At 53.1% G+C, this 25,391-nt stretch overlaps 1 protein-coding gene across 1 annotated transcript; it reads right to left on the bottom strand.

Moving 5' to 3' along the window:
• Window positions 1–3,828: 3,828 nt before the first annotated feature.
• On the bottom strand, window positions 3,829–24,894 carry LOC101698831 (cytokine receptor common subunit beta). Its single transcript, XM_004921083.4, is given in 16 exon segments — window positions 3,829–5,058; window positions 5,060–5,101; window positions 5,103–6,087; window positions 6,810–6,913; window positions 7,645–7,702; window positions 7,865–7,955; window positions 8,950–9,115; window positions 9,780–9,919; window positions 11,371–11,528; window positions 11,684–11,819; window positions 12,270–12,438; window positions 12,519–12,676; window positions 14,609–14,799; window positions 17,455–17,578; window positions 18,420–18,648; window positions 24,727–24,894. Coding segments are annotated over 15 exon segments (2,631 nt in total). The 5' UTR covers window positions 18,496–18,648; window positions 24,727–24,894; the 3' UTR covers window positions 3,829–5,025.
• Between the last annotated feature and the right edge of the window lie 497 nt (window positions 24,895–25,391).

Raw genomic sequence — 25,391 nt, forward strand, 5'->3', positions numbered from 1 at the left:
ATCAGTGCAGGTCAGATTGGGATCTGGGACCAAGTCTCTCCTTGATCTTCTCCACTAAAGTAGTCCCAACTTTCGAGGTTCTGTGTGGACGTTAGTGACTATCAGGGAAACGCAGGGCATTCTGCAAACTCTCTGGATCCTTAGCCATGTTCTCTTTTCTCTCTTCTCTCTTCTCCACCTCTCCTCCCTCTCATCTCCCAGGAGGAAACAAGTGTTCCTTCCTTTCCTGTGCACTGGTGGAGGGGACATGTCCTTTTTCTTGAGTGTGCTCTTCAGTGTCCCATCTTCCACCTCTAAAGACTTACAAAGCCACTGGGGACTTCTAGTGAGTTACAGTTCCTGTCATCTTGTTACACAGGCATTGCAAATTTTTTTCACGTCTTCTATCCCTTTTGCTTCAAGTTTATTAGGGGGCACTCTTTGAAGCAGCCTTCCTGCTGGATCTGTTAGAATTTGAAGGTCATTGTCTGCATTGAGAGCACTCAGTGACCATGAGAAGCAATGATGCCACTAAAGAGGTCCCCAAATCACCCCTCCTGAAGAAAGTTAAGGACACAGCTTGCAGCTTGCTACCTTCTCTCCCATGGGGCCTCTTGGAAGTCTTGTCTTGCTACACGTAGGCTCTCTTAGCAGCTTCTCAGGAGTCACACTCGTGTGAAAGTACCACGATTTACACAAGCCATTCCTCCCTGATGGACATTTAGATCGATGGTCTCTGAATTTTTTAAAAAAATAACTTTTTTATCAAACACACACACATACAAAAAATTAACACCATTCAAAGAAGAACAATGCAAGGGGAAAAAAACTACAATAATATTCAAATAAGTAGAACTCAACCAAAACAAAACTGAAAAGCACTTAAACATGTTTTTCCATATAACTTGAAAAAGCATCTCAAGCACCAACAAGACACCAGAGGATGTAATTTGTTTCAGAAAGGTCCCCAAAGGTCTCTGAATTTTTGCAATTGTAAATAATGCAAATGTAAACAACTTAACACTATTTGCTGCTGGTCAGAAATTCAAATCTAACTCCACGGCTTGTATTTTTGTTTGCTAAATCTAGCAATGTCTCTAGGAAGTGTGGGTGCCACACAGCCCTTCCCAGGTGGACACCCTTCTTTCCAGGCCCCTACAGTGCTATGGTGTTCTCCCTCAAGGCCGGAATCATGCATGAATAGAAAACAGCCCACCTCTCTGACCCTCCTGTCTGGCCCTCCTTGGCATAGTCATGAATTTTCATTTCATATGGAAATGAAAGTTTAAGGGGTGTGCCTGTGCATTTGCTCTTAATATCTAGCAATTAGCCAGACTTCATTGCCATCATCAGCCCTTGGCAGAATAGGCATCTCAATGGGGATGGAAGAGAAGGAATCACAAATATGCAGAATCTGCCAGCAAGAAATACTTTTAACATACACATTAGGGGCTGGGGTGTAGCTCAGTGGCAGAGCACTTGCCTAGCATGTGCAAGGCCCTGGGTTCAATTGCCAGCACCACAAATCCAGTTGCCCAGGGTAACACACACACCAGGCAGATGTTTGAGGTCTGGGCTGGACACTGAAGCCTGAGTTGAGACACAAAGATATGAGCCAGAAATACAATGGGTGACACAGGCAAAGGGGCAAAGTTGGGATGGGGGATACAGATGCTGAGATGTGCTCCACTTGGGTGTAGGACAGCAAGAGCTTCCCATGAGGAGCCCACACTGAGTTGGGACTTGTGGGGTGACTTGGGGTACCTGGCAGAAGCCACTTGTGCTCAGGACCCTCAACTTGCCCAACTTGCCTTTATTGATTGGGCACCACTGTGACAGCACCCTCTGGGCCTGGGAGAGAGAAGTCTGGAGACAGAGGGGTTTGCTCTGGGGGTGCATGATCTGCTCACGGCAGTGATTCTGGGTAATGAATTAATCTGTGAGAGGGTTGGAGACCCCCGGTGGCCAGCTGCTGATGGCCTTCAGCATTTTCTCCTTCCTTCTCTAATTCGTTCTTCTCAGAGCAGTGTGGTCAAAGATGGGTGCCCTGAGGGGCCCAGCAGCTGGCCTTGTCTGTCCCACATGGGGCTCTTCCAATAGGCAATTCTTGTTCCCAAGTCCACTGTGGCTAGCAGGTGCCTTGTGAGGCCTGGATGGCCTGACGGCTTCTCTGCTTAGGTGTATTTTGTCCCTTCCTTTCAGTCTCCAAAAGTCCTTCACAGCTGCCTGGAGACCTGAAGCTGAGACAATTCCTCAGCACTCACCTGCCGTATGCATGTTCTGGGGTGCAGGAAAGGTCTCTTGGGATCTCAGCGTGTGACAACACACAGCCTCTTGTTCTGCTCCTGGAGAAACACGACATTTCCATAGTCACCACTGGCTCCATCTCCCCTGGCTGTGGAATCAACTCAGTTCCGGATTTTTCTGTCTTGCCAACCCACACAGGTTATTTCACATCCACGTGTGGATCTTCAGGAGAAAGATCTTGCTTTCAAAGGCAGCCTCTCAGCCCAGGACCAGGGTTTGAATCCTGCCACTGCTCCCAATGGGCTGGTTGACCTGGGGCAAGTTGTATAAGCTCTCTGTGCCTCGGTTTCCTCAATGACAAAAATGGGTATGGTAAATACAGTGATCAAAAGATCTCAGTCCTCTGAGTATCGACAATATCTGCCTCACAGCGCTGTGAAGATAAAATAAGTTGATTCCAGAAATCACTTGAGCAGCGTGTATAGAAATAGCTTTCAATCGTCCTCAGCTATTTTTATGGGCGATCCATTCTCTTACCTACTTCTCCATTCCATTGACTAGAGGTCAAATACAGGATGGCCAGTTGAATGTGAATTTCAGACAACAGTGAATAATTTTTTTAAGTGCAATAAGTGTGATCTTTATTGTCCTCTTGCTTAGTCTTTTCCTCCCCCCACTTCCTCCTGGATTTTCCAGGAAGTTCCCCTGCTTCTTATTCTGCTGTCCACAGCTTCCTCCCTCTGCCGTGGCCTGTCCCAAAGGCCACTTTCAACTCATAGAGGCCCTGTGAGTGCCGCAGTGCCACAGAGACCAGACTTCCTCCTGTCTTACAGAATCTAGCCTCCCGGGAGGGCCGCTGGCCTTCCACAGAGCACCCTCCCTAGCTCCTCTCCCTCAGGCACAGAAGTTCAAGCCTGGTTTCCTTTTACATTACGAATATTTTATTGCAATTTTCCCCTCTGAATGATGCCCAGATGTTTTGGAATTCATATTTTGAACTTCTTCCTGATGCCTGCGGGTGTCTGTCTCATTGATTTTTCACAGAAGTTTCTACTGTAGAATTTCACCATTGACAAACATTTAGGTTGTTTATGATTTTCTTGGACCACAAACACTGCTGTATTGAACAAGGGCTGGTGAATAAAAGGTAACCAGACTTCTTGCCCTGCCACTTATTATAATCTATTATAGGGGCCAGTGATGTAGCTCAATGGCACAGTGCCTGCCTAGCAAGAGCAAGGTCCTGAGTTTGATTCCTGGTACAGGGTGAGGGAAGGAATCTATTATAAAGCTGGGTGATCGGGATAGTTTAGAAAGGAAGTCTAGAAACAAAACAAATCTAGACAGGAACTTTGTGTATCACAGAAGTGGCATTTCAAGCACAGAGACCATTCGACACCTGCTTTAAGTCACCTGATGTGTCTTTGGGGAAAACATAGAGACAGATCTACAATGTTCCAAATTAATTAAAATTTTACATGAATATCTTGAAGTAGAAAAGGAACTGGAAAAAATATAAATTAGGACAAATTCAACTTTGCTCTGGAGAAGGCCTTTATAAATTTGGCCCCCAAATTAGAGAAGTAGCCCAGTGACCCATCTCATGACAAAGCAGGTATGAAAACATTGAGGGCTCCAAATGCCACCTATACAAAGTTATAAGACAAACAGTGAACTGGAGGAACAAATTCACACCATTTATGAATGGTCACATTTAAAATACTTTTAAAAACTTGATCAGAAAAAGATAGCTCCTAAGCAAACAAAGACCATGGTGGGCTTAGCCATGTAAAAAAATACCAGTGTGCAAGGTACATGTGAAAATATGTGCTCATTGGATAATGCTCAGATAGTGCAAATGAAAACAATTTAATGCCATTATTTTTGCATTAACAAAAAGGCAAAGATTTCAAAGAACCATAATCCCCTGGGCAGGCCCAGATCTGTGGCCAGTGGGAGCCAGAGCCCCACGTCTTCTGCGGGGGAGCAGTGGGGCCATCTGGACTAAACACTTTAAAGTGTGCATCCTCTGATACACACCATGGAGCCGTCTTCCCAGCTTTTGCACAGTTGATGCAGTTGACCCTTCCTGATGCACCCCTCTTGCTAGCGTCATCCAAACTGCAGGCACCACATGGCATCACCAAGATCAGTGACTTCTCTCTGACCCCTGACCCCCCCAGACCCCCGAATCACCTCTGTGAGGACTAACAGAGCTTTCCAGGAATTCAGACAGCTCTGCACACTCGGGCCCTGCACGTTACCACCCCACGCCCATTTCCTGGAGTGACAGTTGAGGAGGTCATGGATGGTCTCCAGGTCTCACCTCAAGGTGTCACCCGGCCCTCCTGCAGCCGCCCCAGAAGCACATGTTGTGCCTGGGAGCTTGCAGGGCACAGGCTGCCCACCAGAGCCTGCAACACACGGGGCAGGGCTTATGCTCAGGATAGGCTTGCCTGGGACCCAACCTCACTCCAGTAATGAATCAGCAGTGAAGAGGGAAGACAGAACGAAGACAAGGGAACCCCATAAAAAACAAAAGGAAAGGGAGGTGGATGGCTATGCATAGAAAGCTCTAATAACTCAGAATCTAGAAATAAGTTAACCTGAAAGAAAAGTGTGTGTGTGTGTGTGTGTGTGTGTTTGTGAAAGAAGCAGCAGGAGAAAGGCGGCCCCTGAAGGTCCAGGGGACTCTGAGGGGTGGAGGGTTCTCCAGGTCCTGTCATTGTCATCATGGATGCCCCATGGCTCTGGGGAGGTCACAGGGAGAATGCAGGGTACAGAGTGGTCTGCAAGGCCTCAGCACACCTCTCGGGGCCCGCTGACTTCCCAGTGGGGGGACTGACAGGTAGTCCTGCTGCTTCCAGGACTTAAAAGAACTGAATGGCAGGCACCTGGGGTACAGGCTGGTCTGGAGGTTTCTGGACTGTGGAACCCCGCTCAATGTCTGCTCTCTCCGGACAGGGTCCTGGGGAAGAGGGTTTGCTTCGGGGTGAGAAGGGGCCAGGTCCTAGGCCAGGGAAGAAGCTGTAGTCCCCTACCTGCTGCAGGACCAGGAGCCCCTCAGGAGTTGGGGACGGCAGGGGCACATCTGCCCGGGGCTCCCCTGGGCTCAGGACAGGGTTGCTGGATGCAGGACTGCCCAGAAGGGACATGGGGGGTGCCCCCATGGTTGGAGGAAGCTCCACATAGCCCTCAAATCCTGGTTTCTCAGGGAGTGGGGTTATGGGGGGCCCTGCGGGGGGCAGGCCTGGACAGAGGCAGGGGTCCTGGAGGCCCAGAGCGGGGGCCAGGGAGACAGATGAGGCCCCTGTGGACAAGGTTAGTGCCAGGTCTGCAGTGGTGACATAACCAGAGGCCAGGACCAGGTGCTCAGGGCCCTCAGAGCTTGTGGGCAGAATAGCTGGGCTGTCCTCTGGGTCCTGTGCCTGGCCCCTGGGCTCAGATGCAGGAGGGGCAGGGCCTCCCCCTACTTCCTCATGGGCAGCCTGTCCCTGCCCTGTGACCTGGGTCAGAGGCACCAGCTGCACCTGTCCCCCGGGGGGCAGACACAGGTACTCCAGGGAGCCTGGCAGGGCTGGCTTGGGGCCCTGTGGTGGTGCACGCTGGCCGGCGAGGTCAGGCAGGGAGCAGCTGTGTGGCGACCCAAGGTAGGGGCCATTGAAGTCGAAGGTGGCGAGCTGGTCCTCAGGTCGGCCTTGGGTGGCTGGCGGGCCTGGCTGAGGGCTGGGGACCTGTTCTGGGGTCAGGTCTGAGGCAGCCAGAGTGGAACGAGACCCGGATGGAGGGTCACAGACAACTTTAGGGTCCTCTGTGGTGAGAGGTGACACCTCACTGTCCCTGTGATCTACAGCGCACAGCCTGTGGGGAGCACAGAGGCAGAGATGCAGACATGCAGCGGCCGCCTGGCAGAGGACCCAGCACATGCACAGAGCCGGGAGAGGCCCAGGAAGGCCTGAGCCCACCCCGGCCTCACCCAGAGCACCAGGGCAGCCAGGGCGCAGTGAGAGCCTCTCCAAGGTGTGTCTATAATGCTCAATTCAAGATCATCCACTGTAGCTGGTCCCCTCTCTCTGCTGTTGCAGTGTCTTCAGGACAGGTCAGGCCTTGACATGGCCGTGCCCACTCCTCTTGTCATTGTACCCACTCTGCCACCAACTCCCCCTGACAGACAGCTGAGGCCCTTGTGTTTACATTTCTGGCACCTCCCTGTGGCCTCTGCAGTGGGGAGACTTCGAGGGCAGCAGAGGAGGTAGGGTCACCTATATAGAGCTCCAGTGAGGACGCCAGAGGACCAGAACTACCAAGAGTCGGGTCCCAGGGGACTTGGTTACCCTGGGACTTCCTTAGGAGGAAGCTGGGCAGAGCCTTGCCTCAGGCCAGGTCCCTGGCCCGTCCCTCCCTGACCTGGGAGTCAGGAGGTTCTTCCTTATGTCCAGCCCTGGTGCCACCTGCTTTCATGTAAAACAACCTCCTAGGACCTCTTCCCAGGGAGCCACAGGCCCTCCCACCACCCCTGCATGCAGGTACTGGGCAGCCCCACCTGCTCCCCAGGGATAGGAGACCTCAGGTCCCACACTCACCCCTCCAGCTCAGGGAAGAGGCCAGCCCTGGGCCCCTGGCGAGGGGCGCTCCTGCCCGCGAAGGCCACCATGCTGTCTGGGAGCCAGAGCCTTGCACTTCCATTCTGGAGGAGAAGGACACATGGCCTGAGGGTGGGGACTCAGGGAGGGAGGAGTCAGTAGCTCCAGACACAACACTGATCTCCACATGGTCCAGACCAGCCACAGCCTTCTGCCAGCAGGGAGCCGAGGCCAGGGAGGGGCTGCAGCTGCCCGGGTCCCAGGCCTCCCAGGACAGGATGCCTGTCCCCGGGACAACCTGGGTGTCTTCTACACTCACCCCACCACCCCCACACCAGTCACCACCCTAGCAAAGCCAGAGCTCCCCTGCCAGGACCACAGGGCTCCTGTTAATGCACTGCCATCCACCCGGGTCACTGTGCCTCTGCAGTGCCCTGGCATGCTGACTGTCACACCTCAGTGCCCTCAGGAAGGTCCTGTCTCCATCCTCCAGATGTCCTTGCTGTAGCCACTGTCCTGCCTGCCTCCACCCAGGTCCTTCAGCCTCAGCTCAGTCCTGCTCTGGGAGCTGCTCTGCCTCCCACCACTCCAGCGCCTGAGGGCAGTGGGCCCTCCTGGCTGGGTGAGCTCACCCTGGCTGCAGGGCACCAGCTCTCAGGTCCCTGCCTGGCCCCAGGCAGAGCCCCTGCAGGGATGGGGCTTGTGTTCCTCCTACTTCCTGCTGCGCAGCATGCTCACACCCTGACCATGTCACACGGCAGTTCAGGGAGTAGGTGGTAGGGGGCACACAGGAGCAGGGGCAGAGCCCCCACCCAGCTCCACAAGTGGCTCCTACCTGGAAGAGGTGGCTCTTGCTGGGGTTGGGGATTTTCTCCTTCCACTTCCTGTTCAGCCTGGAACACACCAGGGAGGGGACAGTCATCAGACCCCTCAGGGCCAGCTGCTCCCATGCCATGTGCAGAGGGGAAACTGAGGCCCAGGGCATGGGGCAGAGCAGGGAGGTTTGGAGCCAGGCCGTGCCACCCCTGGAGTCCTGGGGGCCCTGAGTGCCTCACCTGTACCCACAGAGCCCACAGAAGCGCAGGGCCAGGAGCAGGGCCAGGGTGACAAAGACCAGGATGAGTGTCAGCACCCAGGGAGGCAGCACTGGTGGGAGCAGGAGGAGAGTGGTTAGGATGGAGGGAAAGAGGGGGCAGAGGCCTGAGGTCGGGGCCCCCAGGACTTCCGTGGGCATGTGCTCTGCATGGAGGGGCCGGGTGGGGAGCTGTGGTGCACAGGAGAGGGGGACAGGGCAGACCCCACAGAGCTCCAGGGGGACACAGGACAGTCAGGACTTCCTGAGGAGGCAGCTTGGGTGCTGGGCTGCAGGGTACAGGAGTGCTGGGGCGGGGGAGGAGGACTGGGTGGGGGCCAGTGAGCAGAGGCCCTCAGGAGCCCTGGTTCCTTCCTGGCTGCCCTGAGGCTGCAGCCTGGCCCAGGAGGCCTCTCCCCTCCCCTGGCCCAGGTCCAGCCCTGCCTCTGCCTGGCCGTGGTGTCTCCCAGGGCCCCCTATGCCCCTGCTGCCTGGGACCCTGTGCTTTCCCCAGGGCCACCTCCATCCTCGCTCTGAAGCACCCGGACCTCGCACTGCCCATGTGTGCAGGTGCCCACTATGGGGAGAGGCAGGCGAGGGGCACTCGCAGTCCACTAGTCACGGGGGTGCGCGTGACTTCGCCCTCAGGTGCACCGTCCCCTCCCAGGCCCGCTGGGCGCCTGATGCCTTGGCCACGTAGGACCAGTCTCTGGGCAGCGGCTGCCTTGAAGGTAACAAGACCTAGGGCCCTAGTAGCAGGGGCCTCCTCTCCAGTTTGAAGGAGGAGGAATGGGGACACCTGCACGTCCTCATCTGCGTTCTGCGCTCACACCAGGTGTTACTTCCGCACTGCAGCTAAGCCTGAATGCTGAGGGTTTAGTTTAGAGAAAACAACTGTCGTCCAATGTGGTGACTTGGCCCGTGTGCCCACAGAGGGCTGTGCGTGCCCGCTGTCGCACTGGTGCCTTAGGTTCACCAGCACTGTCCTAGGGACTAGTGAGAGGCGCAAGGGAAGGGGCCGTGTCCTCTCCTCCTGACCAGGACGAGCAGAGGAGCCAGGAGACCTACCCCGCTCAGTGGTCCAGCCCTGCTCCTTGCTCCACTCGCTCCAGATCCCGTCGTAGCTGTCTCTGGGGCTGGGCCTGACCCTCACCCTGGCCCAGTAGGTGGTGGCGGGCTGCAGGGGGGGCAGCGGCATGCTGTGCGCGTTCTTCAGGGTCTCAGTCTTGCTGTCCTGTGGGAGCAGGGGCAGAAGCTGAGGCCTGGCCTGGTGCAGGGCTCAGTGGCCTCCCGGCCCCGTCTCCCAGGTGCCCTGTGGGGCTGGGTCCACCTCTGACAGCACAGATGGGGACACCGGGGACCAGAGAACACAGACTCCTTCGAGCGCCCTCACGTGGAGAGTCCTCAGCCTTCCGGTTCCTGCTGATCCAGGAGTGGGGAGCAGGTTGACTGGGCTTGGGCAGTGGGACGGGGGCTCAGGTGCTGGGCCTCCTCCTCACTCAGCACTGACCACCCTTTGGGCCTCAGTGTCCCCTCTGGGCCACCCTGTGGGTTCTCTGTGGGCTCTGAGGAACCTGGGGTCTGCACAGACTGTACTTTTTTGTGGCAAACAAGCTTCCCCAGAGGAAACGTCCTCATAGCTTGGTGAGTTCTGAGGAACTTCATCTCAGTGGTGTCAGCCCAGCCTGCCCTGAGGGTGTCTGTCCCTGGCAATTCAGACTGGGCTGTGGCCTCGTGGCCTGGTCACATCACATCTCAGAGTCTCCTCTTTCCCAATAGATGGGACACTGGGCACACAGAGGGGCTCCCCATGTCCCGTGTCTCCCTCGTGGGGCCGGGGTTCTCTCCTGGGTGCTTCCTCCCTTTCCTGTCTCCTTGCACCCTGGCCAAGCCCTCACCTCCCACTCCTCCTTGTCTTTCCGGTACTGGACCTGGAAGATGTTCTCGATGTGGGAATAGTACATTCTCTTCGCCTCCCAGCGCAGGCTGTAGCTGCCTCCAGCCTTGGTCACGTTGAGGGTCGGGGCCTCCATCTGGACTGCAGGGAGGGAGCCTTTTAGGGATGGTCATGATCTCCACCCTCCAGGGGAACATTCTGTCACCTATGCTGGTCATGTCCAGCTTCTTCAAGTCCTGGCACCTTGGGGTCTTTGAGTCTCCTCTTTCCCCTTTACCATCTATAGAAACCCAATCAGCCCCTTTCCTGGGAGACATCAGAGATGCCTGTGTTGCATGGAGGCTGAAAGTTTGGGTTCCTCCTGGTGTCTAGAGTCTAAGTACAGCCAGCATGAGTTGGTTCATTGTGGAATATCGACCATGTTCTGGCAAAGACAACACTCACAGTGCAGCTGTGCAGTCCTGGGCCAGGACTCCTCCCAATTACTTCACAGTCCCTGAAATCATCAGCTGGGATATCCCACCCCTAGCCATAGGACATGCCTGGATCCTGGACCGACTCACAGGCTCTCAGTACCCGACAAGCCACCAGGTCCTAGCAATGAGCCTGTAACCACATTGGGTGACCCACTCCCCATTCTGGTGATGACCAGACAAACAGGTTAAGTCCCTTTGTACCAGCTCCTCCCCCTTGGTATTTTCAGTCCATAAGGACAGAGAAATCAGGAAGTAGGAGTGAATTTAGAAGTTCTGCATTCCAGCCTTGAATCACTTCCCACTGTCCAGTCTCTCAACACTCTGAGCTTCAGTCTATCCATCAGAAGAGGGCTCATAATCTTGATGGCTTCACTGGGCTTTTATAAAACAATGTGAGGTGTCCCATGTGCCAGGCCTCATTCTAGGCCCTTCTGAGCATTTGAACTCCAGGAACCCCTTTCCCAGGACGGACACCAAGAATGTAAGTGGTGGATTACAACCCACATGAATTGGCAGCTGCCTTTGACAAGCACTAAAGCATGGGTTCAGGAGGGTGGCCATTAAGAGCCACCGTACAGAGGTGGTTGCCTTGGATTGGGATCTTTGCTACCTGATGGGAATGAGTGACACTGACCTGCAAGTATCCACAGTCAATGTGCTAACACCTGGCCCCCAGCGGAATAGTAAATGTGACATCAATATTTAGAAAAACGAGGATATTAGTCAGAGGATGACTTTGGAAATCAGTTAAGTGAAAAATGCAATCAGAGAAGGAAAGCTGTTTGGTGGGAAGATCCAGAGGGTGTGGGCTGAGGGGGCACTGTGGAGCAGCTACAGAAAGAGGACAGGCTTAACAGAAGGCTTGAGGGGACCGGGTTTAATGACCTGGTCTCTGTGTGATAAATCTTCCCCTCTTTACTCCTTCCTCCTTACTGCTAAACCACTACACCTTGAGAACATACACAAAACATCAGAAGAATTTGCTCACTTTCAGTCACCGGTCTGACTTGAAGGTGACAAACAGGAAGACTGGGGCAGGAGGAAGCCTGGGATTCCTTGGGTAGCCGAGGACCCAGCGCCGTCCCGAGAACCCACAGGGAAGCAGGGCAGACTCACTGTGCTCTGAGCTCTTGATGAATGTCTCTTCATTCCGTGGGCGCACGGCCACCGTGTACTGGCCATGGGGCCTCAGGCTGGAGACACGGATCTGGCAGGACTGGCGGGTGTAGAGGCCGTCAAGCTCCTCCTTCTGCACTTGGGGACACTCCTCCTCCCTGAGGGGCACACACAGCTGAGGTCAGGGTGCAGGGAGGGACCGAGCAGCAATGAGACCTCAGCTGGGCTGGGGCTTCTGCCAGGGCCCTGGGGACAGGAGAAGCCTGGGGAGGGGAGGCTGAGAGCAGGGGAGGGACGGAGAAGGGACACTCACCCTGCATCCGGGCTGGGCCTGTAGAAGAGGCCGAAGGAGACCGAGCTGGTCACCTGGGACCTCACCTCCCAGGAGCAGCTGAGCACGTGGGCCCCATCAAAGACACACTGCAGGTTCTGGGGCTGGGCCTTGTCCCCTGCAGTGCAGACAGCCCTCGGTCACTCCCCTGCCTCATGCCATAGCTCTGGGGACACCCCGTGACCACCACAGGGAGGTCATGGGCCTTATGATAATGAGACCAGGCGTTGGTCTCTTCGTGGCCCTGCCATCTATGCGCCCACAGTTCCAAGCAACCTGTCCCAAGGCGTGGACACAGTCTTGAAGAGCAAAGCCCTCGGTAACACATGGTGGCCAATGACACAGCTGCTGTGACTGCAGTTGTCATCAGCAGACATTCACAGGAACTGGACCTGGAGTGTATAGGACAGAGCCTGACTGGGCAGAGTTCCCACGGGGACGGGGCTGGCCACAGACTCTCTGAGGAGGACACACAGCAGCCTAGGCTTGGAAGGCCCAGACTGCTACTGCCCAGGACGCTAAGGAGCCCACCCTGCCCAGAGGGACAGGTCCCACCCGGACCCCGTACCTGGCTGTGAGTCCCAGTGAACCTCACGGCTCCACTGGCTGGGCCGCCCTGAGAAGCCCGAGTGTGGGGCCAGCCGGGTCCGCACTCGGGCCACATAGGTGCTGCTGGGCAGGAGGATCTCGGGCCCCAGGGTGACCTGGGAGGAGCTGGAGTGCAGGGTGCTGGCATTCTGTGGACAGAGGGGACACTGTAGGAGGTGCCTGGCCACGTGTCCCTTGGGGCTGGGGCACAGCTGACTCTGGGTCCTACCTCCCAGGACTCGTGAAGCCTCTTGTAGACCACCTCAAACTCCAGGTCCCCCTGTGACAGCCAGGACATCTTGGGACCCCCGAGGGCCACACTCCAGGTCAGCAGGAATTGGTCCCCAGTGGCATAGATCTGGACATCTCGGGGTGGGGGCGGCTGCACTGCAGGAACAGGAAGCAAAGGGCTCCTGAGGCTGGGCCATGGGCCAGAGCGGCCTGCCCGGCCTCAGGGGGGGCACACTTGGGTCCTAGGCCCAGGGCTGGCCGTCAGCTAGGGCCATGAACACGACCCTCCCTCTGCAGCCTCAGGCCCTCATCTGCAGCACTGTGTGCTGAAATGTGACAGCACTGCACACTGCCAGCTCCAGTGGAGGGGCTGGAACTCAACCCTCAGTAAGCCTCCCCTGCCCAGTACCCAGGGTGACCTCCCACCCAGGAGAGGGCGCTGCAGTCACGTGCCTCCCTCTCCTGCTGTCCCCTCTCCTACCTGCCTAGGGTCCCTCACCACTGTCACTGCCCAGTGTAAGTGTTTCTTCCTCTAGGGACCTTCCTGGGTCCCTGTTCCTTGTCTCTTCTCTTCCCTCACCATTGCTCCTTATAAATCCCCCACTGTGGTCCCCCAGACCCAGGAGGTTTGCCGTTTCCATGTTGCCTCTAGGCTGGAGGCTCTCTACTGCCTTTCCTGTCTCCAAGCCTGACATGCAGCTGCCTGGTGAATTGGGATGGGGTGAGAGGATGAATGAATGAATGAATGAATGACACATACGTGCAGTTCCCGTACTCTCAGGAATCACTTCCATCCACCGCTCAAGCCTACCTTGCTGGAACCACCTGGTCTCATGAAGAAGCCCCATTTCGGAGAGCCATGGCTCTGGGCTCCTGAAGTTTCTCTGTCTGATTGCCAGACGTGACTTTCCCATCCAAAACATTCACACAGTAGGATGTGAATGTTCTATGGTGGTCATGGGACTTGGAGGATTAAAGCAGGCCCCAGCTACAGCCCCACAGCAGCCATTAGCCCCAGTGGCAGGTGCATAGCACGCGTCCACCCCTGCCCTCCCAGCCAGGACAGACATCAGGAATCGATCACAGACCCCAAGCCCAAGATTGACATGGGGTGGGCATCTGTCCCAGCAGAGAGCTCCAGAAGGCCGTCACCAGCTGGGCAGACTGGGGCCAATTTTGCCCTAACCATCCAGCTTCAGCCATTTTATTCCCCTGGCTCATGTCACAGATGGAGAAAGCAATAGAGGAAGTGAAATGTCCATGATCTCAACTGTGGGAGTATCAAGTAGATCAGTTGCTCCTCTGCACCGTCCCTGGCACTTCCTGGTCCCCTCAATGCAGACCTAATTTACTTTAGGCTCAAACTGACTTCCCTATTCAACATACACTCCAGGAGGCAGAGTGCCATGCTCCTCTCTTTGTTCTACACTGTCCTCATCTCCACGTGCAGCCTTCCCATGTTCAGGTGCTGAGTTCCCTGTGGCCAGACTGCTGACTTTTTTCCCTGCCCTGCTGGCATATGCAGATGCTGGGTGAGCCAGCGAGCACAAGAATGGGTCTCTTGTCCATCCCAACAGGGACTACATCTTCCCTTGTTCCCACCCCGGCCACAGCCAGCTGGGATCTTATCATTTCCCTCTGTGCTGTGTGCCTTAGCTCACATTCTGGGCCCCATCCTTCCTGCCACCACTGCCCCCTTTATCATCTGTGCACTGCCTGCTTCCAGCCTCCTCACACCAATACCCAGTTGGTTCATACTGCTTCGGGGACTCTCTGTCACCTGGATGGTGCCCTCTGCACACCAGCTCCAGGTCCTGCCCGTGTCCCCACTTCTTCCTTCCATTGTCCAGCATAGGAATTTGATGCTCCCTGACACGGTGATGGGGTCTTCCTAGCATCCCGCCCCTCCTGAACCTCCTGGCCTTGGCACATGCAGTTACCCCACCAGGAAAGTGCCTCCCGCCTGCGCTCCTCCACAGCCTTCACATCTCAGCGGCAAAGCCACTTCCTTCCTGCTCTCGCCTGGCTGTCCCTGGTGTCCGCTGTCTAGACAAGGACAGGGCCCTGGCAGGTATGCCACCCCCTCACCGTGCTGGGCCAGTGTCACGGTGCGCTGGATGTGCAGAAGCCGGTCTGGTTGGAATGAGTAGTAATCATTGTCGGCCAGGACGAAACCTTGGTAGGGAATGACACATCTTCTAGGCACACAGGGAGGAGATGGGCAGTGTGACCAGGGCATATCCTTAGTGAGGTCACAGGACACTGGCTGGGGATGGTCCCTGTGGGGAGAGGACTTGGGTTGGTTGGCTCAGAATCAATAAGAATCACTCGTGCATCATATTTAGTGAGTGGCACCATGTGCCAGGCTTTGCCCAGTGTCAAGGGTTGGCAGTGAACCACACACTCGCAGATGACCACCACAGAGGCTGCATCCTGGTCAAAGAGGCACAAGCTAACCCACTGGAGACATCCATACATGGCATGAGGGGGAGTATTTTGAGGGGCATTTATGACAATGTGTCTTCTACTGTAATAATTTTTCTACATTTTAAATAGTCACCATATAGTTTGACCACCCCTGTAGTATGAGAAAAAATCATGTAGTCAAGCAAAGCAAGGTAGGAGGATGATGAAGCTAGGTGTTAGACTGGGAATGCAGTCTGAAAGAGGGGAAGGCAGTTTGAGAAGACAACAAGTGGCGTGTCCAAGGACATAGGGAGAGAGCATGAAAATGCTGGTGAAAGAGGATTTCCAGAAATGGCCCAGCAAGTGCAAAGTCCCTGGGGCAGGCACAGTTGGAAGTGGCACCATTTAACCAGCACGAAGGGTGGGGAGCTTGTCAGGGCAGGAGGTCTAGAAAACTAGTTAATTAGTCTGATCATACAGTGCTTAGAAGAAATCTAAGTATAACCAAAAGAAAACCTAAAGGAAGGCTCTCACCTCATTGACTTTTAGTAGACTTTACATTTCTCTAACTGAAGAAGGTCACACAACTGAACAATCTATTATTAGCTTCCCAGTAGCTTTCCTGTAGATGATACCTGTAACTGAAGCTACTTAATAGATTAAAACTCTGGCAAAAAGTTATTTTCTGCTCTCCTTCCAGGTTCTGTATTTTAGACGGTAAGGGTACCTATTTCTGAGAAAAGAAACTAAAAAGACATGAGTCATAAAACTTACTACATGGTTTCTTTCCTCTAGATTTATAGATGGTTACTACCTCCCCATAACAGGAGCATGTGACCAGGGAAGCAAACTTCTGTAGAACTGATAACAAGCCTGGTGTTCCTCTGCCCTCTGATCTGGGCCTAAAAAGATACCCTGTGACCCCCAAGCAAAATCGTCTTTCTTGGAAATCTCCCATCTTCTTTGCTTTGCTGATTTTGCAAGTGAATATTTTTCCTTCCTCCCACTTGTCATCGAGTATTGGCTTTCAAATGGGGAGCAAAACAGACTTGGGTCCAGTAAAACAAGGAATTTGGATTTCACTGAGTTGGTGGGAAACACTTAGAGACTTATGAGAAAAGAGGAAGGACATGTTTTGATGAAAGATGGTGAAGAGGATGGCTGGGGATGTGGAAGCAAGGAGTCCAGCTAGGTGGCTTCTGGATCATCCAAGTGACAAGAAGAGGTTTGGAGCAGGGAGGTGGGGTCAGCACTGGTCAGAGCCACATTCTGTTTGAAGACAAATTTGACAGCATTTGCTGGTGGATCAGATGCTGCAGTGGGAAAGGAAAGGAGATTTAAAAACCAAACAACTGGCTCCTATTTGTTTAGCCCGAGTGCCCATCTCTTCCCAGTGGAGTGAGCTAGGGAAGACTGAGGCATGAGCATCTCAGGGTGGGAGCAAAATTAGCTTTAGGGCATTTAGAGTCAGAGATACCTAGAATCTAAGTGAAACACAGAGAGGCAAGTGCACTGGTTAGTGGTTAGTGGAGGTCTTGGCTAGGAATTTGTATCTGAAGTTGCTGCCGGTAGCCTGAGGTGGGATCTTCAAAGACTGGGTACAGATATAAAAGATGAGGTCCAAGGACCAAAGTCGGGGACTGTCCCCCACCCCGTGGAGAGAAAGAAAGGAAGCAAGAGAGAAAAGAGGGTGTGTGGGGGCAGGGGCACAAGGGAACTGGTGAGTGTGGAGGCCAGAAGTCAGGGGAAGGGGAGCTCCAGGGAGGACACTGGACTCTTCCTGGTCAGGTGCTGGCCATGCTCAGGGAGGAAGAGGGCTGACCCCTGACCACTCCACCTAACTCCAGGGGCACTGCTCACAGGCAGGAGCAGTGTGGAGAGTGTGTTCAGGGAGGACAGACTAAAAAGGCATCAGGTACGGTGGCTGCAGATAGCCCTTGGGAGGAAGTGGTGATGACCCAGAAGAGGAAGGACAGAGCTGCAGCAAGAAGATAGTGTACAGTGCAGCTGGGTCCCCAAGGGGAACCTCCACAGGGTCTCCTTCGTTCCCTGGAGTTCAGCTGTGCGGTCACTTCACTGATGGAAGATTACACTCTCAATTCCCCCAAGAGCGTCATCGCCCTCCTGAGTGGCTTAGGCACAGGGGGCCATGGACCAGAAGGCAGCGAGCCTACGCTGCAGGTGGAGTCCCGGCTTGCTAGGAGACGACCACCACCTCACATCCTTGGACACTGTCCCTGCTCTGCCCCTCCCCACCCTGTGGCTGATGAAGGCCTCAGCTCCCTGGCCACTTATGTGTCCTCCCTGTGACCTGGGGATCGTGTCCCTCCTGCTGCCTCTTAGGGTGGATGAACTGAGTCACTTGGGGAAACTTTGGGAAATGGTGGCAGTAAAAAGACCGTCGCCATCTATAACAGCAGGACCATTAGTGTCCCAGGACCCTGGCACCGGCCATGTGTCCTCTGCAACCCCATGCCATCACCCCAGACACAGAAGGGCACCTTCAGTCCCCTGTCCCCCTCACTCACCCTTTTAACCTGCGATGGAGGGTCACATTGATGAGCTGCCCAGCAGCCTCGGTGTCTGCCCAGCTGCACACGATGCGGCTGGTGTAGTCGTTGTAGCAGTGCAGGGTCTGCAGCGGAACAGTACCTGCAGGGACACACAGGAGGGTGGCTCTCCCTTCAGCCCCTCGCCACTGTCCCCAAGCGTCTCCAGGGTGTCCAGCCCTGGGGAGGGAACCTAGGTGCCTGCAGAGGCCCTGGGCTATGTGGGGGGGCCCTGGCCAGGACCCTTCTCCCCACAGAAGCACAACTTCTAGCTGATCCTCAGCACATTACTGGGCCCCGTGTGCTGGCGTGGGGCAGGGTACCTCAGGAGGGGACCAGTGCCAGGCACAGCCCCACCCCTGCACCCCCCGTCCCCCAGAAGGAGGCACCACCCAGCCCCACCCTCGGGCCGCCCTCTGTCCCCTGCCTGCCTGGCCTGGGCTTGGAAGGGGGACTGTCATTCTCAAAGTCCTGACAGAAGCCGCTGTCTGGGGGCACCGGGAGGGGTCCCTTCTGCCTCGGGAGCCCCAGGAGCACCCCAGAGGGCCTCCTAGCGCCAGAGGCGGCTGGGCTGCCGCAGAGGGAGCCCCAGGCCAAGGCCGCCAGAGGGAATCAGAGCCTCTCAGGCACAGAGGGGAGGGGCGTGGGGGGCAGAGAAGAGGCTGGACGGGCCTGGAGGTGGGGCCTCGAGTGCCACAGTGAGAGGGGCAGGCAGAGGCGTGGCCCTCCCTCAGCGGGACTCTCAGGGGCCAGGGGAGAGTGACCAGCGTGTGTGGACCCTGGAGGAGGGCCCGGGGCGCCAGGTGGAGAGGAAAGAGGGCAGCGAGATAGGGAGGAGGGAGAGCTGCGGGTGTCCCAGAGCTTCCGGGGGTACAGCGGGGGTGTCCCTGACATGGCCGGGAGTGAGACGGGGGATGAGGAAGGGGACAGAGCCTCAGACTCACCTTCTGACCCTTCCACACGGGTCCCCCAGCCCAGAGCCAGCAGGGCCATGAGGAGCGGTCCTGGGAGCAGCGCCATCTCCTGGTCAGCTCTGGACCTGCAGGTTGGCTGCTGGCTATGGACAGGTGGGTGTCCTCATTGCCCTGAAGTCTCCTGTGGCTGCCGGGCTGGCGGCTGTGCCAGACTCATGTCACTGGCTCTTGTGACTACAAGACTCTGCCTCCTCTGGTCCTGTAGAAGGGTGACTTAGTGGGAGCTGCCCAAGACCTAGCCTGTGTGGTCAGCCCCACGCCCTGGAGATTGTCTCCTAAGGAAGGTGCTGCAGGAGACAGGCGTGAAGGTTTGTGGGTACCAGCAAGCAGTGCCTTGAGATGACAGCCCCTGTGAGGGAGGCTAGGCTTTGATGGCAGCCAGGCTCCTCGTGGGTGACAAACCCATGCTTTGGGGAGTCACGGGGTGGGGAGTGGGGTGGATAGCTCGCTGGCATTAGTCTCCTCTCTGTCTAGAGGGTGCACACACACACACACACACACACACACACACACACACACACACTGGGACCTGGTGCTGCCCCTGGCTGTCTCCGCTTGCCATCATTTCTTCCCTGACATTCTGTCTGTCACTCTCTGTCAGTTCCCCTTTCCCCCGAAGGGTGGGGATTTCCTCTTTGTCATTACGTCCTGGCCTGGGAAGTACCCGGGGAGTGCAGCTGTCCATGTATCTAGTGACTCCATGTATTTACCTGTGTATCTTTCTCTCTGTCTATGTGTCTACTCATCTAGGTGTCTGTCTATGTGTCTGTCTGTGTATCTTTCTATCAAATCTATTTATCTTTCTAATTATCTACCTATCTATCTATCTATCATCTGTGGACACACTGGCAGGAAACAATTCTCTGTTACCCAAGAATTCTCTGTATGATAAAGGAGGAATTAGTAAACAATATGAAACAGTGGCACATTCAATTAAAATGCTAATTGAATAACAAAACTCCCACCTCATACCATTCCTCAAACATGAAGTGAATTAAAATGAAATTAAAAAGTGAAACCACATTCATCTTCAAACCATAGAAGCATTCATGGATGACAGAGATTCACCCCTCACGGTTCTGGAGGAGGCAGGTCCAAGGTCCAGGTGCGGGCTGACGGGGGTGTGGTGACCCCACCTGGCTGCGGGCTCTGCTGTAATTCAGTGGGAAGGAAGGAGCAGCGCCTTTGGGCCTCCTTGGGAGATGTTAATTCCGCTCCCAAGAGTCTGCCCTAGGACCCTGCCCTTCCCAGAGGCCCTGCCTCCAACTCCTCTCCCTTTGGGAATTAGGTTGCAACATATAGTTTTGTGGACACACAACAGAGAAACCAAAGTTCCAGAGAACAGGTTATTATCTTCCACAGGGAAAGATGAAAACAAACTAATCTCATCAAAGAATGCAAGCAGAGCCCTTACATTCATGCAGAGAACTCGTGTTAGTGGCTGACCTTTTTTCTTTTTGAGACACAGTCTCGCTATGGAGTTCACGCCGGCCTTGAACTCATTATATAGCTCAGGTTGGCCTTGAACTTGACTGCATCCTCCTGCCTCAGCCTCCCGAATCCTGGGATTATTGGTGTGTGCCACCACACCTGGCTAGCGGCTGACATTTTTTTTTTAATCACTTACCATAAACCAGACACTGTTCAAAACACTTACAGACATGAACACATTGGGGGTGGGCTACTGTTTGCGTCTTTGCTTTATAGGAGCAAACTGCACAGGGGTGTTCAGTAACAGGTCCTGCATTACACTGCCAGTTCAGGACAGGTGGGGCTGCCCATGGCAGGCTCAGAGCTCTGCAGCCTCAACTTTGTTGTGCAAAGAAGAAAGGAACAGAGGTGTTTTGTTTTGTTTTGTTTGTTTTGTTTTGTTTGGTACTGGGTATCAAACTCTGGACCTTGTGCTTGTGAGGCAGGCGGTGACACCACTGAACTAAATCCCTGGCCCTAAAGGAACAGTTTAAAGGTATGAGACCCATAAATTTTTAAAAGAATCAACTGAATAATGGGCCAAAACACAGAGGGAGCACCACAAGTGGCCATCTTACAAAAGTGGACATTAAAGTCAGAGCGAATGGGCAAGGGGATGGGAAGTTTTAAAGAAACATTCAAGCCTGGAAAAGATCTAAGAATTCCAACCCCTAGAAGCAGAGGACAGAGAAAATAAAGGGCACATATGGCAATAGCATCAGCTCCCTGTGCTCCCCTTCCTCCTTGACAACAGAACCCCAAGTTTTAGCTGGGCTTATTGCTACACAGAGTAAAAGGTTATATTTCTTGCTCTCTCTGGTTGCTGAGCATGATCCTGTGACTAAATGTTGTCCAAGAAGATATGAGTGGAAGCAGTGTGTGACATCCAAGAAAGGTTGCTTAGAAGGAGTTGACTCAGACAAGAAGGATCTATTTTTGCCCTTCTACTTTTCCTCCTTCCTCCAGCCTGCAATTTATCAATGATGGCTGGCACCACAGCAGCCATTTTGGACTATAAAGTTGCCTTGAAGATGGAAGCTTTATGCAAAAGAAGGAGAGGAAACTAGATTCTTCTCATCGCTTTGGAGCAACCACAGTAGTCTGAGATTACTACCTCTGCACTTTTCTTATATGAGCAGAAATAAAATTATTGTTATTCGTAGAAACAATTGAAAATAGAAGAAAATTTCACGGGGTTTTAAAAAGACTACAATTCACTAAGTGAAAATCAAGGTTCATTTTTTTTCCATAAAGACAAAAAGGAAGACTTTATTGAAGGAGGAGGCTACTACAATGGTGTTTGTAGTAAGGGAGTGAGATTAGGCTATTCCTTTACAATAGTGCCATCCCCAGTTACATGTTGGTGCGACCTTTCAGTCTTCTGAGAACAAAAGGGTAACCCAGGAAGCTTTCCCAAAGGAAACAAACAACAGGTCACTTTCAATAGGACAAAGGCCAGATTGGCGAGACTTCTCTTGAGTAACCCTGAACTCTGTTTAATCAGTGAGGTCTTGAAAGTACCCGGGCAAACATGAATAACCCAGAATCACAAAAAAATAGTTTCCCAGCACATACCTGTAATCCCAGCTACTTGGGGGGTTGAGGCAGGAAGATTATAACTTGGTGCCCAGCCTGGGTAACCCAGTGAGACTGCATCTCAAAATCAAGCAATAAAATAGGAGAGGGATGGAGCTCGGGGGTAGAGTGCTTGCCTGGCACAGGACCTGAATTCAATTCCCAGTACTGGGTTGGGGGGGGGGAGCGAAAAGAGGTGGGAGTAGAGAGAAAAAGAGGGCGCAACCTGAAGAGGAAAACCAAGGGCCTCTCACACCAAACAAATGTTCCCGTCACAACCGCCCACCTTGTGAAGAGGCTTCATGGAAGGAATAAAAACTGAAAGAAAGAAAAAAAGCAAAACATAAATTCACTCCAGGAAAATACAATGTCAGAGGACAGTAGGAAAAAGATTTTTAAAGGAAAAAGCCCCGTGGCCAGGCAGGGAACATCTTCCACACGACAGGAGAGGAGGAAGCAGTCTTCCTGGGAAAAACAGAAAGAGACAAACAGACCAAAGGAACACGAGGGATAGAAGGGTAAGTTTATCTTAGCAGATGCTCTGACATAGGGGAAAATGCACCCATCATTCTGGGTTAAAAAAGCAGACAACCTTGGCAAACACAAAGCTGGAGAAAATATGGCATTGCTAAATATCTGCCTGAAATGCTACGGCAAGGTCAGAGTCCTAGAGGACTGTGAGCAGCCTCCTGGCAAAGCTCCCACCACTATCTGTTCCCCACACCCAGATCATCCTATGAAATAGCAATGAAGACTCCAAACAGGTTGTATGTGTGTGTGCGTGTGTGTGCGTGCATGTGTGTGTGTGTGGTTCTGGGGATTGTATCTAGGTCTTTATCCTGAGCAACACCTCCAACCCCATCCCTTTGTGAGACAAGGTCTTCCTAACTTGCCCCAGCTGGGATGGAACTTGAGATCTCCCTGCCTCAGCCACCCAGGGTGATGGGATCACAGATGAGCACCATAACACCTGGCTCCAAAGAAATTTTTCATCGGCTAGACAAGCTGATTTTAAATTACAACAAATTAAAGATGAGAGACTTGCTGTATTATCTGGCAAAATCCCAAGCAATATAACCGTCTACAGATAGAACAGAAAACAGTATGAAAAATAACCAAGAAAATAGCAGATTTTAGGAAGGTGTGGTGGCATTTCAAATCACCAAGAAGCAAAGGGACTGTATGCTTGTAATTAATGATTTTTAGACAACTAGATGATTTCTTTAAAAAGTTATATTATGACTTTACATATTACCCACCCCTTGAAATCCAAATGAATGAAAGACCTAAAGTCAAAATTAAAGTGATAAAATATTTAAAATATTTCTTTACTCTTAGGAGCTGGACAAGACAACAAAACTAGGAACTATTTTAATAAAAAATAATGAAAGCTTTGACTTATAAACAAAATATTTTATATGATACAAGATAGCTTAAACACAACAAAGAAAAAAGTTAAGCAATAATCTGGGATGCTATGTTTTTAACCTATGTAAATAAATTAATACACATAATAAATGAGTCACTCTGAAAGTTAAGATGCAAAAGATGAAGAAGAAAAAGAAGAAGACTTCCCCATGTTCATCATAAATAGAATCCATACAACAAAAAGCATCAGGAAGATGAACCGCTCAACCGTAATCAGGGGAAAGGGGAAAAATTCAGACATAGTGGCATAATTTTTATCCATTACACGGAACAAAATGAAGCCATTGATACTTTCTCTAAAAATAAATTAGCTTCTTATGCCCTTTTGTGTGCATCTAAATTCAGCTACTTTGAGAATGATTTGAAAATACTTATTAAAATTTAAATGTGTACCCTTTGCCCAGAGTCTGGGCTACAGAAATACTTTCATGGTGTGTGCAGGTGGAAGCAAACTCATAGCTGCTCACCATCAGATTGGGTGATTAGTGATTACCCGTACTAGTAAGTGGCGTGTAGTTCTTAGGTTAATTAAGTCCAATCTATTTGCATTATTGTGGAATGCTTCCCAAAATGTAATGTTAAGTGAAAAAATAAGCCGTAGAACATTGTGTGTGTTATAATCCGTTTCATCACAATTCCAACTATAAAGAAAAGCTTTAAAGTTGTAACATGCTTAGAATAATCTTCTGGAAAGACACCTGTATCAAAGGGAATGGGCACAGGTGACTGGGACATTGCCTTTTATGCTTCATAATTCTGTATTATCCTAACTTTTAATGGAGAAAGTATCCATGTATTTACTTGTTTAACATTAGAGACAATCATGTGCAAGGCTACCACCAATAGATATAGAACTGATGAGTGAAAACAGTGACCAGGAGTTAATTGAAAAGTCACTCAAACTATAAAAATTACAAAGCAGGAGAGATGAATAGAGAAAAAAAAAAGAAAACCCAATTATGCAAAAATATGTAACAGCAGGGCCTTTGAAGGCTAAAGACCACACAACTGGCACAGGCGCCTGTTGGGGGAAATCCTATAAGCTCAGTCCCAGGTGGACCGAGACACCTGTCCCTCAGTCATGGCAAACACAGGCAGGGGACAGAGCCCACGGCAGACAGCCGGTGCCCACCCCCCGGGTACCCACACTTGGGGACGGAACACGTGCATCTGGGCCCAAACACAAATAAGCAAGGCTGGTTCTGCTGAGTGTGAGAATGGTGATTACACACATGCACACAGATTGATTGCTGGATGGCGGCACGCGTCTCTGAGCAAGGGACTGAGTCTCTTCGGCAGTTCAAAGTGAACTTCCTAAGTCCCAGCCCATAGCTTCAGACTCTGGCACCGCCAGGTTCCAGATCTCATCCTCCACTCCACAGCCTCTGCACCCTGCCAGCCCCCCCTCCTCCCTCCTTCTAAGCCACAGAGGCAGGGACTCTCCCCATTCCCATTCCTGACTGACCAGAAGACAGACCCAGGGCAGGGAGGGGGCGTGCTCACTGCCACCAACAGCACCTCAGCGGCAAAGCACAGGGGGACAGTGTGACCCTCAGGGGAGCTGCCAGGCATCCCCCACCAGCACGACCATCCCTCTGGTGAGGCCCAGATGCTCAGAGCCCTTGCACAGTGCCCCAGCCACCTCCTCACCCACTAGCCACCCGAGGACTCTGGGTTCCATCTCCCCAAAAGGCCCAGTCCCGCCCTCCAGGTCTCCACAGCAAGCTGCCCCGGCTGCGCCCTGTGCTTCCCCCCCGCCCCCCAGGCCCCTCACTCCTGCCTTGCCCCGCAAGCTGAGCCCTACCTCCACAGCCAGCTCCTTCGGGAGCCTCCTCCAGTCAGCTGTGCGTCTCCAAGCTTCCTATTTATTTATGGCACTGTCGTGAGGCAGCAGACTCGGAAAGAGGAAGTGAAGCCTGTTTCTACACACATGCCCTTTCACAAGCATTGCTCAGCTTCTCAGAATTGTGGACATAACATCGCTTGCTGACAGCACCAGATGCAAGTTTTCCTTGGTGAGTCTCCCCGTAAACGCATGCACATCCTCCAGGTCTCAGTGCTCAGCGTGCCTCCAGCATGCAGCCCACCCTGACTGCACCCTGGGGAGGCAGAGGGAGGCAGCCCCAGCCAGAGCAGGTACAAGCCTAGGGCCAGACAGCCCTGGGTGGGACTTCAAGTCCACTGCTTCTTAGAGTGTGACCTTGTGCCAGTCACCGGCACATGGCTCCTCCAAGCCTCCGGACCCCATCTGTTACTTTCATACAAGAATCTATGCACCTGGGAAGACTGTTGAAGGCACCCAGGGAGGTGCTGCTTGGGTCGATCTCAGGCCAGCGTTGGGGACACGAGAGCTTGATGTGCATGGGGCTGGTGGCATTGGGATTTCCTGGAGTCCTCTATCCTCTGGCACTGCACCCCTTCCCCCAGTGGTGTGCAGGACTGTCTTGCGTCTAGCTTGCATTTTTCTCA

The sequence above is a fragment of the Heterocephalus glaber genome, unplaced genomic scaffold (assembly GCF_053883595.1).
Source record: "Heterocephalus glaber isolate CG9 unplaced genomic scaffold, H.glaber_assembly_v1.0 deba00001444, whole genome shotgun sequence".
Lineage (NCBI taxonomy): Eukaryota > Metazoa > Chordata > Mammalia > Rodentia > Bathyergidae > Heterocephalus > Heterocephalus glaber.